This window comes from Dicentrarchus labrax, unplaced genomic scaffold, assembly GCF_905237075.1.
Source record: "Dicentrarchus labrax unplaced genomic scaffold, dlabrax2021, whole genome shotgun sequence".
Lineage (NCBI taxonomy): Eukaryota > Metazoa > Chordata > Actinopteri > Moronidae > Dicentrarchus > Dicentrarchus labrax.
The window spans coordinates 19,356,222-19,368,955 of NW_026136708.1; the positions used below are offsets into that span (position 1 = coordinate 19,356,222).

A 12,734-nucleotide genomic window follows, 5' to 3' on the forward strand; every position below is an offset into this window, starting at 1 on the left:
TACCGTGTTTCAGATTTAAATTGATTTAAAATGAGTTATAAATATTATTATTCGGCACAATAAACATATAAAAAAATAAAATATGTGTTATTGTGTAACTTTTATTGTGAAACCTAGCCGGATGTTGTATTTGTCACTGCGGTGTGTTACCACTTAGCGTTAGCACAAAGGACTCTGCAACTTTTAGCTGCTTTCAAACGACCGACAGACACAAACTAACATTTTAAAACATTTCTATCATTTGTACCCGAATAACAAGACGTTATTTAACTTAACGTGACTAACGCGACTAACGTGACCCTGCCGGCCGCCGTCCTGTCAGCGAGCAGAGAGTTGGTCCATGTGGTTTGAACTTCACATTAGACTCAAAATAATGTCACCGAGGCGTTTATAGTTGTGCTTCAGGGTGAACACACAGCAGGATGAGGGTTTGTGTGGGTGTCAGGACTCAGCAGCTCATCCACAGAGTCTCCATTCATCCTGTCCGTCCATCAGCAGCAGGTGAGAGCAGACACATCCGATTATAAACACACTGATCTGACTTTATCTAATCTAAATTAAACGTGCAAACACACCCCGAAGTTAAGAATATTCCACTTAAACTGCAAGGAAAACATCCCTGGTGTTATGTGACACTGTTCATGCTGTGAATCCTAAATGTCATCAGATGTTTGCATGTTTTTCTGGGTGATAGGATCTGTTTTGTGGTTTGTATTTCACATTATAGTATATAATATATATAATATATCATAGTTTGTTGGTTTGTTTCCTAGGTGCATCCCTTATTATTGAGTAGTGTTGAATATATGCCACATGTTTACAATATTAATGTAAAATATCTATGTGTATCTGTTCAGTCATCATATTATATATACATATTATTATTATATTATTATTAATATTGTCATTATATACTGTTATTATCAATAACACTACCATCATGTCATCAGTACTATTACCACCATCAACAACTACAACTCTTTGCACCTTATCTACCTATTTATCTTTTTTTTATCTTTTCTATCTAAGTATTTTATTCTATTGTTGTATTTTATTCTATTTATTGTATTTTAATGTACCTGGCTGCTATGACGACCCAGTTTCCCTCTGGGGATTAATAAAGTCTATCTGGTGTAATTGTAATAATTGTATTGTTTTTGTTTACTAGTTTTTATTTTTTAGTTTCTGAACTATAAATTGATTTTAACTCTATTATGTGTAAATTAAAACATTTAATCAGAACATTAAAATCCATTGTGCCAGGAGCATGACTCTTAAAAAAAAAAAAAAAGAAACACCACACAACTTTGCAACGTCAGTTTTAAACTATCTGAACAGATCATGTGTGAATAAATAAGTTTCCTTTATTATTAGAGTGATCAGTGTCTGTAAACTACTGAACATCTTAATCAAGAAAAGTGTTTTTAATTGTTTTCAATGTTTGTGTTTAACAGTGCGATGGCGAGCAGCCCAGACCAGACTCTTCTGCAGCCCTCCAACAGAAGAGGAAAAGCCCCGGCCCTCCATGCTGCGACACCTGACCTCCAAAATAAAAGCCACAGGTCCGATTACAGTGGCAGAGTACATGAGAGAGGTGCTCACCAACCCTGTGACAGTAAGTGATGATCAGTAAACCATTGACAGTATTATTATAACAACAACCAGACTGTCTGCAGGTCCTGAATCAGTTAAAATATCTTATAAAGTTAAAATGTTGTTAATTCTTTGACCCGCATTTAAATTAATTAATGTTCTTACTTTTATTTTGCAATAACACTGAAATACAAATGTATAGTATAAATCAGTTTCCCCCCTCTGTCGTTGTTGTGTTTGGCCACTGGGGGGCGACAGAGACAACCAGTCTTTCTCCTTAGTCACTACTATCCTCAGCCTGATATTTAGTTGCTTTTATTGTGAAGCACTTTTGTTACTTTTATTTTGAAAAGTAATAATAATAATTTCCATCCCTAGCAACCACCCGTTAACCACATAGCAACAATCACCATACAAATCACATAGCCACATAGCATCCTGATGAAAATATTGATTCAACTATTGACTCTTTTTTTCTGATTAAAAACAACCGTTTTTAAAAGCCAATAATTGATCTCGGTCTGATGATGATAATAATAATAATACATTTTATTTAAAAAGCGCTTTTCTGAATACTCAAAGACACTGTACAATATAATATAAGAAGAATACAAGAACATCAATCAGTAAAACAATATAAAACAGTACATTACATACGTTAAAAACACTTTAGACTGAGCTAGATTTTAAAAGCCATTTTAAAAAGGTGAGTTTTTGTCAGTGATTTGAATGTTGGAGGGTCGGTACAGTCACGGATGGGTTTGGGGAGAGAGATCCAGAGGGAGGGGGCAGCTACAGAGAACCCTCTGTCGCCCCAGGTTCGGTGCTTGGTCCGGGGTGGTGGAGTCAGGAGGTTTGCGTCAGATGAGCGGAGGCTGTGGGATGGATTGTGGCGATGGAGCAGGTCAGTGAGGCAGGAAGGAGCCGCCTGGTTATGGAGGGCTTTGTGTGTGAGGAGGAGGATTTTGAACTGTATGCGCTGTGGAACTGGGAGCCAGTGGAGGTTCTGGAGGACGGGAGTGATGTGATCACGGGTGCGGGCGTGGGTGAGCATACGTGCAGCGGAGTAGAGTTTTGGAGGGTGTGCCGTACAGGATGCTGTTGCAGTAGTCGATTCTGGAGGTGATGAAGGCGTGGAGAGCAGCAGAGAAGGAGAGTGATGGGCGAAGACGGGCGATGTTCTTGAGATGAAAGAAGGCAGTTCTGGTGATTTGGTTTATGTGATGTTCAAAGGAGAGGTTATTGTCAAAGATGACTCCGAGGTTGCGACTGCGGGGGGATGGAGACAGGGTGGAGTTGTCAATGGTGAGGTGGAAACTGTCTGTGGTTTTGGTGAGGGATTTGGGGCCGATTAAAGATCTGATGATCTGATTTGTGTAAAATGGCTTATCTAACATACTCTAACTGTCTCATCGTCCTTCATCCAGACTGATTAGTGTTCTCTTTCAGGGTTATTATGTGAGGAACAACATGCTGGGACCTGAAGGAGATTTTATCACATCACCAGAAATCAGTCAGATATTTGGAGAGGTGAGTTAAATTCCACACACTCTGATACACAGTTTGATCTGATGAGTGTGTCCTCTTTCTCGGTTTATTTGAGATGAAATGCTTTATTTTACATTTTGTATCCACCCGACCCTCCACCTCATCTACAGTGACTTCAGTTTCAGCTACATTACTGTTAGTTACTGTTAATGGTTGTTAAATATCAGCTGTTTCAGCTTCAAGATTCAAGCTTAAAGATTCCCTCAAACACATGGAAATCCTGGATTTACTTCAAAACCTGGGCAATATAAATTCCAGCATCAGATCTTTTTCTTTGCTTGATCATTAATAAAAAAATAAAAAAAACACTCCTTAAGCTGATTGATTAAACATCACACTCTCAAATCATACAACTGTTTCAGACGTAATTCTGTTTGTCCAACTGCATCCTGAAAATCCCAAAAGACACATTTTACGTCTTTTAGCAGGAGAGCCGAATAACAAAGTTTGAAAATAGGAATATTTCTTCTCAGTTAGATGAGGTTTGTTTGTTTTGTTTGAAGTGTTCGAATGTATTTCCTGTTCCAGCTGATCGGTGTGTGGATCATCAGCGAGTGGATGGGAGCAGGTCAACCCAAACAGCTGAAGCTGGTCGAGCTCGGACCTGGAAAGGGATCGTTGGCCAGCGACATCCTCAGGGTACGAACTTGATTTAGTACAGCAGCAGGACTTCATGCTGATCAGGGAATATCATTAGATCTGTTAGACAGCTGGAAAGTCAGGAGGTTTTAGAAATGGGTTCCCTTTTTGTCACTTTAGAAGTTTGAGGTTGTTTTCATGCAGCCGACTACCTTGAGTCCGGTCCTTAATGAGCGTAGCACATAGCATATCTCTGGCTGTAGCTTTACATTTACTATACAAACATGAGGGTAGTGAAATGGTGAAAAATGTCGTTCACTGTTTCCCAAAGACCACGGTGACGTTCTCAAATGTCTCGTTTCGTCCACAACCAAAAGTCACTGTCACAGAGGACTAAAGAAACCAGAAAATATTCACATTTGAGAAGCTGGAATCAGAAAATTTGCACTTGTTTTCTTAAAAATGGCTCAAAATAGTTAATTGATTATCAAAATAGTTGGTGAGTCGATTAACCGATTAATCGCTGCAGCTATATTTCAGTAATTGTGTTATTTTTCTGTGCAGGTGTTCAGTCAGTTGCGGCCCGTGCTCGGCAAGGCCTCGGTGTCTCTCCACCTGGTCGAGGTGAGTCCGACTCTGAGTCGTCTCCAGGCCCAGATTCTGACCGGGAACTGCAGCCAGGAGGCAGACGCAGAGGATGAGCCGGTCTACCGCCGCGGTGAAACTGCTGCCGGGCTGCCGGTGTCCTGGTACCGCCGCTTAGCCGACGTCCCCACAGGTACACCGAAGCAGAGACTGCGGAAAGAGTGAATCTTTATCGGGCAGATTTTATCTGTCAAGCTTGGGACAGAAGACTTAATACAAGTAATGTAACACGTAAGAAGTTATGTTCATGCTCAACCGTCAGTGCTTCCAGAGAGAGCTGCGTGAAGGCTGATAAATGTCCTCAAGTGATGTCACTCGAGTCAGCGTTGGTTGAAGACGACAAGTGTCTGTTGGCGTGGAGTTAAAAAGAAGTGATCTTACTAAACCTCTGTAGCTGCTGCGTGCTAGAGGCTCCAGCCTACATTAGCCACTACTAGCATCAACGCCTGAGCTGTTAGCAGTCGAGTTGCATTGTGGGTAATGTGCGCGGCAGGTTTTGACAAGGAAGAAGAATGTGTGGAATAAAATAGACAATATCTCTGGTTCTGCTGCATCAATTTCCAGACTTTTTTAAATGCTAAATCAGTGACGTTAAATCCTTTTAATAGAAAGTTATAAAAATACACCAACACACGTCGACACTCTTGCTCTTCATGAGGTGTCCCGACTATTTTTTCATTTTTAAAATGAGTCTTTTTACCCACAGGGAGCACCAGTGGGTGCGTGGGACCTGGGATCCTGTTTAGAGTATTTTTATTCACGCCATAAGGAAGTAAAAATGTATTTGTTTTAGTCATTGGGTGAATTATCTCACAGTCAGTTTCTGTCTTCTTCTCACAGGATTCAGCATCTTTTACGCTCACGAGTTCTTCGACGCGCTGCCGATCCACAAGTTTCAGGTTAGTTTAAAGCCACTGGGTGTATAATCCTTGTGTGATCATATCTCCTTTTATTAATATGTGTTTGTAGAAAAAATAAAAATGTTCTGGTGAAGATTGTGTTCAGCTTTCCGCCCATTCATCTCAGCCGCTCTGGGTTGTTGTACCATAGTGTTATTGTATTATACTACCACCAGATGGTGTCAAGTCCAACCCCTCGTGTAACAATATATAGAGAAATATTAAAATGATTTACAGTATCAGCAGGCTGTAGCTGCATTTGTTTCAGTGTGAATTTCTGAACAGCTGGGTTTTTATTATATCTGTTTCCACACTGAATTGTGTCCAAACGGACCACTTAAAGAAAGAAAAAATAATAATTTTGCATCTCCATATGATTTTCTTGTGTGATAGGATGAAAAAAAAAGAATTTTATTGATATTTTTATAGTTTGTTTGTCACACGTTGAATTAAGTTTGACTTTTAAAACCTGTAAGAAACTGGCAGCTTTAAAGAAATGTTCTTTTTCTGTCTTTTTTAAACTTATTTGTATATAAAGAAAAAACCCTTCAGACAGACAGATGTCCTGGTAGCTGCTCTCATATCTCCCACGCGTGTTTTTTTGTGGTGTTTTGGAGTCTTTAGTGCAACCTTCAGCGGCCCTCATACAAAGAAACCGCTCTCGGGTGTTTTGTACACAGCGGCCTGTATACGTTTATGTTTGTTTGTTTTGGGTAGAGGACGGAGAAAGGCTGGAGGGAGGTCATGGTGGACATCGACCCAGAGAAGCCGGACCAGCTGAGGTTTGTCGTGGCGCCGTCTCCCACTCCGGCCTCGTCTGTGCTCATACAGGTCAGTACCCGGGCGGCTCGGTTTTTGTGACTCACCTGGAGCAACAGCAGTCTCACCACAGGGCCCTTTAGTGGCTGTTCTTTAGCTTTCGACCACGTCTTCCTCAGCGGAGAGTTGCTCAACTGTCACAGCATCGTAGATGTAAATTTTTCTGAGCAGGTTGAAGGATTTCTCGTCTTGTTTCCGAGGTCGAGAATGAACTCCTTAAGTCCAAACCTCATCCGTTGATGAAGACTGTGTGATACGATCGAAAGCTCCAGAACAGCTTTCCAAGCTCTAGAATGAACTTTTAACAACGTTTTAAGGTTCTTCTAGCATCCAGCAACATGTTCATTACACCCCGAAATATGAAAAAGTGGCTGATCAACCAGGACGCCTCCAGGTGAAGGACCAGTGTCTGGGATTAGTGGCATCTAGTGGTGAGATTGCAGATTGCTACCAACCGAGACCCTTTTGACTCAAAGGAGAATCTACAGTGGCTGTGAAAACCTAGAGCCAGTGTTTGGTTTGTCCATTCTGGGCTACTGTAGAAACATGGCTCCATAGAAGAGGACCCACTTCCTCTGTAGATAGAAACGGCTCATTCTAAGGTAACAGAAACACAATGATTCCTATTTTCCTATTTTCTAGCGAACCAGGAGGAGATATTCACTGATTCGCCTTTGATTGACGTTTCCTTGCACAAGTCACACTCAGGGAACATGTGACCTATAACTGACTGTTTAAATATCACAATACAGCCTCTGTAGAATAACTCTGCCTAATCAAATAAGAGCAAGATTCTGAAATAGGAAGAGAATCAACAATCAGAATCCAGGCCGTCCGTCCCAAATACCCACACTTACTGTATTTTCAATTAGTCAAGTGCCTACTTGTTTTTCGGTAATTGCCGCAGCGCCCATTAAAACCAGAAGCATGTGGAGGTTTGTCAGAGCTCACTGGGGCACACTTGACTAATGAGGACGTCCACTGGCCCGAAACAAATACATGACTCACTCGAGCTCAGAAGTTTAGTTTGTGTTGTTTTATTTTCGCACAAAGAACAGATGATCAGCGTTATGGATGATGAGTGGGAAACAAACGCACATTCAGGAGCTGAGAGGAGTAAAGAATAAATTAAATTGAGATATATATATAGGAGCATGTTGGACATTTTGAATTCTGTCTCATTACATTGTTAGAAAAGGAACACATTTGTCAAAACTGACAAAGATTATAATTATTTTTTAACAATCATTCAGTCAATCGAATGTCAGGAAATAAATAAGAATAAAGAAAATATTAAAAGTGACTCACTCAGATTTCTTGTTATGTCTGACCAACAGTGTAAACTCAAGATATTCAATTTACAAAGATATAAAAAAGATTAAAGTGCCAAATCCTCACATTTCAACAGCTGATTATCAAAAATGTTGACCCTTTTTCTATCACCTCATGTCTTCAAATGACTTTTTTTTTTTTTTAATAAATCTGTGAAAAATGATTCAGATAAAAGTTATATTCAGATATTTCTTTTTAGAGCTCCTTGTTCAGACCTTTTGTACCGGTGTTATAAAACTGAATTCCAGTGTAGATGAAGAATTATACTGAAATACAAAGAAAATGTCCTTGAAAACACCAAAATATTACTCAGATTGGACCGGTTACCAGGGATGAAGATGTTCTACTATTCCATGAGCTGAAAATGCAGCTTGGCCTGAAAGTTTCTGCATTTGTACAGCTGAGATCTATCTTAAATAATCTCACAGCAAAGGGTATCACATTGAGATCTTAAATTGTTACGATGGCAAATTAAGGGATGCTGCTACAGTCTATCCCTATCTCTTCCTCACAGCACTATCTCCAAATTACAGTGAGAGCAAGACATTAGTTGACCCACTTACTGTAGATCAATGGGACTCAATACCAAAGCATTCAATATTTATGTCCAACTGTGTAAGATATAAAATTATTTAAATGAATGTCATACACAGCGCTTATATTAGACCGTATATGTTTAAAATAGTTCTGAATTGGCTCGGTTGTTGTAGTTTTACAGGATATAATGAGTTTTCTTATTTCTAAATGTCATGTTGCATAATGGGATATAGGACGGAAAATATACACGCAAGAATGACACAACGTACTTCCTCTTTGTAAAGAGGACTTCTACAAACCTTGGACTGCGTTAATATACATAACTGGCTGGACTTCCTGGACTTAATATCAATGGAGAGTGCAGCCTCAGCTCTCATAGACTTGATAATGGGCTAGGTGCCCCACAGACTCCCATTAAAGAGTACATGAATAATAGAATAATAGATTAATAACCTGATTCCAAAGTACATATGCACATGCTACATGATTGTGAGTAAGACCTGAGCTGATGTAAGCTAATGGATCTGGACTGGGCGGATTAGGAAACCTGCCTCGGCATCATCATCCCCAATGTTAAAGGTGCTCTGTACGACTATATGTCGCATTAGAGCACAACATCTCAGAGCAACACAAACAAGCAAGCGTTACAGGCCACCAGACTCCAACAATTCTACCTCACAGATCATAAAACACACTTCATTCAACCTCGAGCAGGAACTCACCGCTGAGTCTTTCCGCTGTTCCAACAACAGTTGACATAATTCACATTTAGATGAGAAAATAGCCGTGAACAGACCGCGAAGGCTGCCACGTAGCTAACGTTTGCTAATCCTTGGGGACTAAAGTAAAGATCCTTTTTGTTTTACCAGAAACAGCCATAACATCACTATCGCTTGCCACCAGACTCCATAGATAAAAACAGTAATTTAACAGCAGTTGTTTTGTTTTTTATTAGTTTCTTTTTAATGTTATTCAAGGTGTCTTGTTGTAATGTTGTAATTATTGTCTTTCTTGTCCTGTTGAAGTGTCAAGAAGGTGTACTCGCTCATAAAAAAAAAATACAACAACCTAGAAATACAAACGTAGAGGCGGTTTTAACTTAACTCGAGAGCGCTCATAAGAGCTGTATAATTTTAACTTTAAAGTACAGAATGAAGAATGTCTTTAATCTTTTAAACACTGTGGAAATGAACTCCTCAGATAAACTCTTAGCGGTTTGTTTTATAGCCTCCATCTGGTTTTTATTGCCCACATTTATACCAGCTATACATTCACAGCCTGTTTGATTTGGCCTCTCTGGCTCACTTCAGACACTTTGAACATCCTGCCAGAGGCCTGACATCATCATCATCATCCTCATCAGTCTGTTTGGATGAAGAACCTGCTCTTAAATCTAGTTTGAGGGGCTGGAGCTCAGAGTTCAGCCTCCGTATCATCAAACCAGACAAAAAAACGTGAAACTTTAGAAAGTAAGTTTGCAGGAAAAAAGGATTAATGTCGAAACTGAGGTCGTCTGTGTTTAAAGGTTTAAACAATGGGCCGTTTTAACTGGTTTCTAGATCCAAAGAGGCATTAGTATGTGATGTGGTAACAATAAACGAGGAAAAGTTCACTCAGAAAAGAGTTAGTGTCCTGACAAACAGCATCATAATGAACTTCTCTTGTCCTGAAGAGATGCCCTGGTCTACAAGTCTTGTTCTCCTGTTTGTTTTCTACGGACCCCAACACATTTTAATAGCTTTTTCAGTGAAAAGTACAGTTTGGATACATAAAAAGATCATTCCACCTAATCATGAATCATAATGAAATCTGAATATCTGTGAAAAATAATGGCAATATGATGTTTTTACCATATTGTGCAGCCCTAGTAGGAAATCACTCACAAAAACAGCATAAAAAGGCAAATAATTTAAATGTGTGTGTGTGTGTGTGTGTGTGTGTGTGTGTGTGTGTGTGTGTGTGTGTGTGTGTGTGTGTGTGTGTGTGTGTGTGTGTGTGTGTGTGTGTGTGTGTGTGTGTGTGTGTGTGTGTGTGTGTCAGGCAGATGAAAGGCGGAGTCACGTGGAGGTGTGTGCGGAGGGCGGAGTCATCATTCACCAGATAGCCCAGCGCATCGCAGGAGACGGCGGCGCAGCGCTGATCGCCGACTACGGCCACAATGGGACCAAGATGGACACGTTCAGAGTAAGATTAGAAAGTAACACTTTACACTCAGTGGCCACCTTATTAGGGACACCTGTACAATCTAGTGTAGCCCAATACCACAGCTCGGCTCATAACAGGTATGTTTAAGAAGCTCATAATGTCAGAAATGTTTATTTTAAACACATTTTTCTTTCTTTTCCAGCAGTTTTTCTTAACAATACTGAGAGCACAGACTACATTAATGTGGCCCATAAGTAACAGTTTGAACCAAGTAGAATTTATATTATTTTACAGTAAATTGAGCTTCTAGAAAGTTAAATAGTTAATTGCACGTATAAATCATCTTCATATGTATTTATCAACCACAGCAACCACCCATTAATAGGCTGAATGCATGTAGATAAGAGAATTTCGCTCACAGCTTTGGAAAAAATAGACTAGATCCCGAAAAGACCACTGCAAGTCAGTTCCACTTCGCTTCTGGTAACGCTGTTTTGAAGTGTCATATAGTATATCCAACCAACAGTCAAGTTTCAAACAAAATATGTACCCAGGTTTACGTAGATTAGCTGAGTGAGGGCCTAAAATACAAAAACAATCCAGAATAACAGATTATTTCCAGGACATTATATTGAGAGATTATATATTTTATCTCATATATTGAGCTTCTAATTTTTTGTCCTTCCTATTTACATACAAGCGAGAGGGCAGAATATTAGAATCATCATTGAATGCAGTCCAGTACAACACCATAAAAACATATGATTGAATTATCACCTTTATGACAGTGTCAATAAAAACTGAACATATTAGACATCATAACAAACCAGTCGGACTTTAAAGTGAGGGCATTTTCGGTCAGCAAGGACATTTTGTCAGACCCTCTTTTCAGTTACAGTTGAAGGAAACAGATGTAGGAAGCATGGGCTGCAGGCGGAGAGGAAACCAGGGTCGATGGGCTCGCTGCTCCTCTTCCCCGACTCCTCTTCTGCCTCTGACATTTTCATTTTCTCAGTTTTCATATCATAAATTTAAACTTTTGAACTTGAATTTAACTAATTCTGAATCAGTTCTGAATATCCTCAAGACGGGAAATTATTTTCTACATCCGTACTGCCATTTTCTGCAGAATTGTTGATGCTAAATATAATAATGGGAATATATGTAATGGCCATAAAACCTGTTGCATTTATGTGATGGTGCTTTAATCACATGTGTGGGTTTCTGAGCTCAGAGAACTGAAACGAACAGCAGACTGACGTTGAATCTGTTCTTTTCCAAACCGAGAGAAAATGAAAACATCTGAGGCTCTACTTTAGTTGTTATTTTATTTTTTATTCATCAGGGTTTTAAAGATCACCAGCTCCACGACGTCCTGTCCTCCCCCGGCTCGGCTGACCTCACCGCCGACGTGGACTTCAACTACCTGCGGAGGATAGCAGGACGGGACGTGGCCTGTGTGGGACCCATCTCTCAGAGGACGTTCCTGAAAAACATGGGTATTGACTCCCGAATGCAGGTGAGTCTGACACCGGTGGAGGAGGAGACAATGATTGTTTTAAGATATCATAATTTAATGATTATTTATCCACACAGTCAGAAGATTATGACCACCTGGGCACCCTGGTGGAGGAGTTCAGAAACCTTTCAGATGTTTTAACTCCCCTGCTGTTCTCTTCAGGTTCTTCTGAGGAACTGCAGCGACGCGTCCACCAGGAAGCAGCTGATCAGCAGCTACAACATGCTGACCAACCCCACCGAGATGGGCGACCGCTTCCATTTCTTCAGCCTGCTGCAGCACAGCCGGCTGGCCAGACCCAAGACGGTACAGGGGCTGAACATGGACAAGAAGAGCCCCGCACCGCTGCCTGTGGCCGGATTCACAGAGCTCAGCTTCTCCTGAGGGGGCTTTGGAGACTTCAATCAACAGTCCGGACATTTCTAGAGAGGTTTTGTAGCTCGGGCAGACGTTACAGGATATTTCAGAAGATCATGTTCATCGGACGATTCTGTTTTTACAGCTGACGTTAAAAAAACCCACCGTATTCGTGCAGAAGGACGAGAGTGTCTCTAATGTAGAGAAAAAGAAGAAACTTGCCGTAACAGGTTTATATGTGAAACATGAAGTGAACTATAAAGAGATTTTGAGCTAAAAAAGAAAAAAATAAAACATTTGTGTATTTTTTTTTTTTTACATTTATTGTATTGCTTTTCAAATTCCTAATTGTCTAAATGGCTTCAAAATTCCCGGTCATGTCACCGGATACCGAGCAATGGGAGAAAACTGTGACACCACTTAAGGTCAGAGGTCATCCCGCGGCAGAAGGATCCCTTCCCCTCCCTGTTTTGCCGCCGCTCGGGCCCGTCAGCCTTCGTCCACATCTTGAAGCAGTTAGCTGAGCTCACAGTTGTGCAGCAGCCATTCACAACGAGCCCGCCGCTCCTCCGGTAGCAATTAAAAGATTCAGTTACACATGTTGAGGGGGGTGGTGGGGTCGCCGCTGCCAAAACAAGCAGCCGTCCTCCAGAGGAGCGGCGGAGCGAGGCGATCATGTTCAGGATTGGTAATTAAATGATCGTTTCCAAACATCCTGCTGTGGATCGTTATCAGCTTTTCCTCTGATTCAGGAGGGTCTG

The 12,734-nt window shown here is 40.6% G+C and overlaps 1 protein-coding gene across 1 annotated transcript; it reads left to right on the forward strand.

The window, feature by feature from the left end:
* The first annotated feature begins 116 nt into the window (after window positions 1–116).
* Window positions 117–12,282, forward strand: ndufaf7 (NADH:ubiquinone oxidoreductase complex assembly factor 7). Its single transcript, XM_051408415.1, has 10 exons — window positions 117–501; window positions 1,455–1,615; window positions 3,043–3,123; window positions 3,670–3,780; window positions 4,285–4,498; window positions 5,206–5,264; window positions 5,982–6,095; window positions 9,993–10,136; window positions 11,443–11,616; window positions 11,779–12,282. The coding sequence occupies exons 1-10, from the start codon at window positions 423–425 to the stop codon at window positions 11,998–12,000; spliced, it is 1,359 nt and encodes a 452-aa protein (XP_051264375.1). The 5' UTR covers window positions 117–422; the 3' UTR covers window positions 12,001–12,282.
* Window positions 12,283–12,734: the final 452 nt, after the last annotated feature.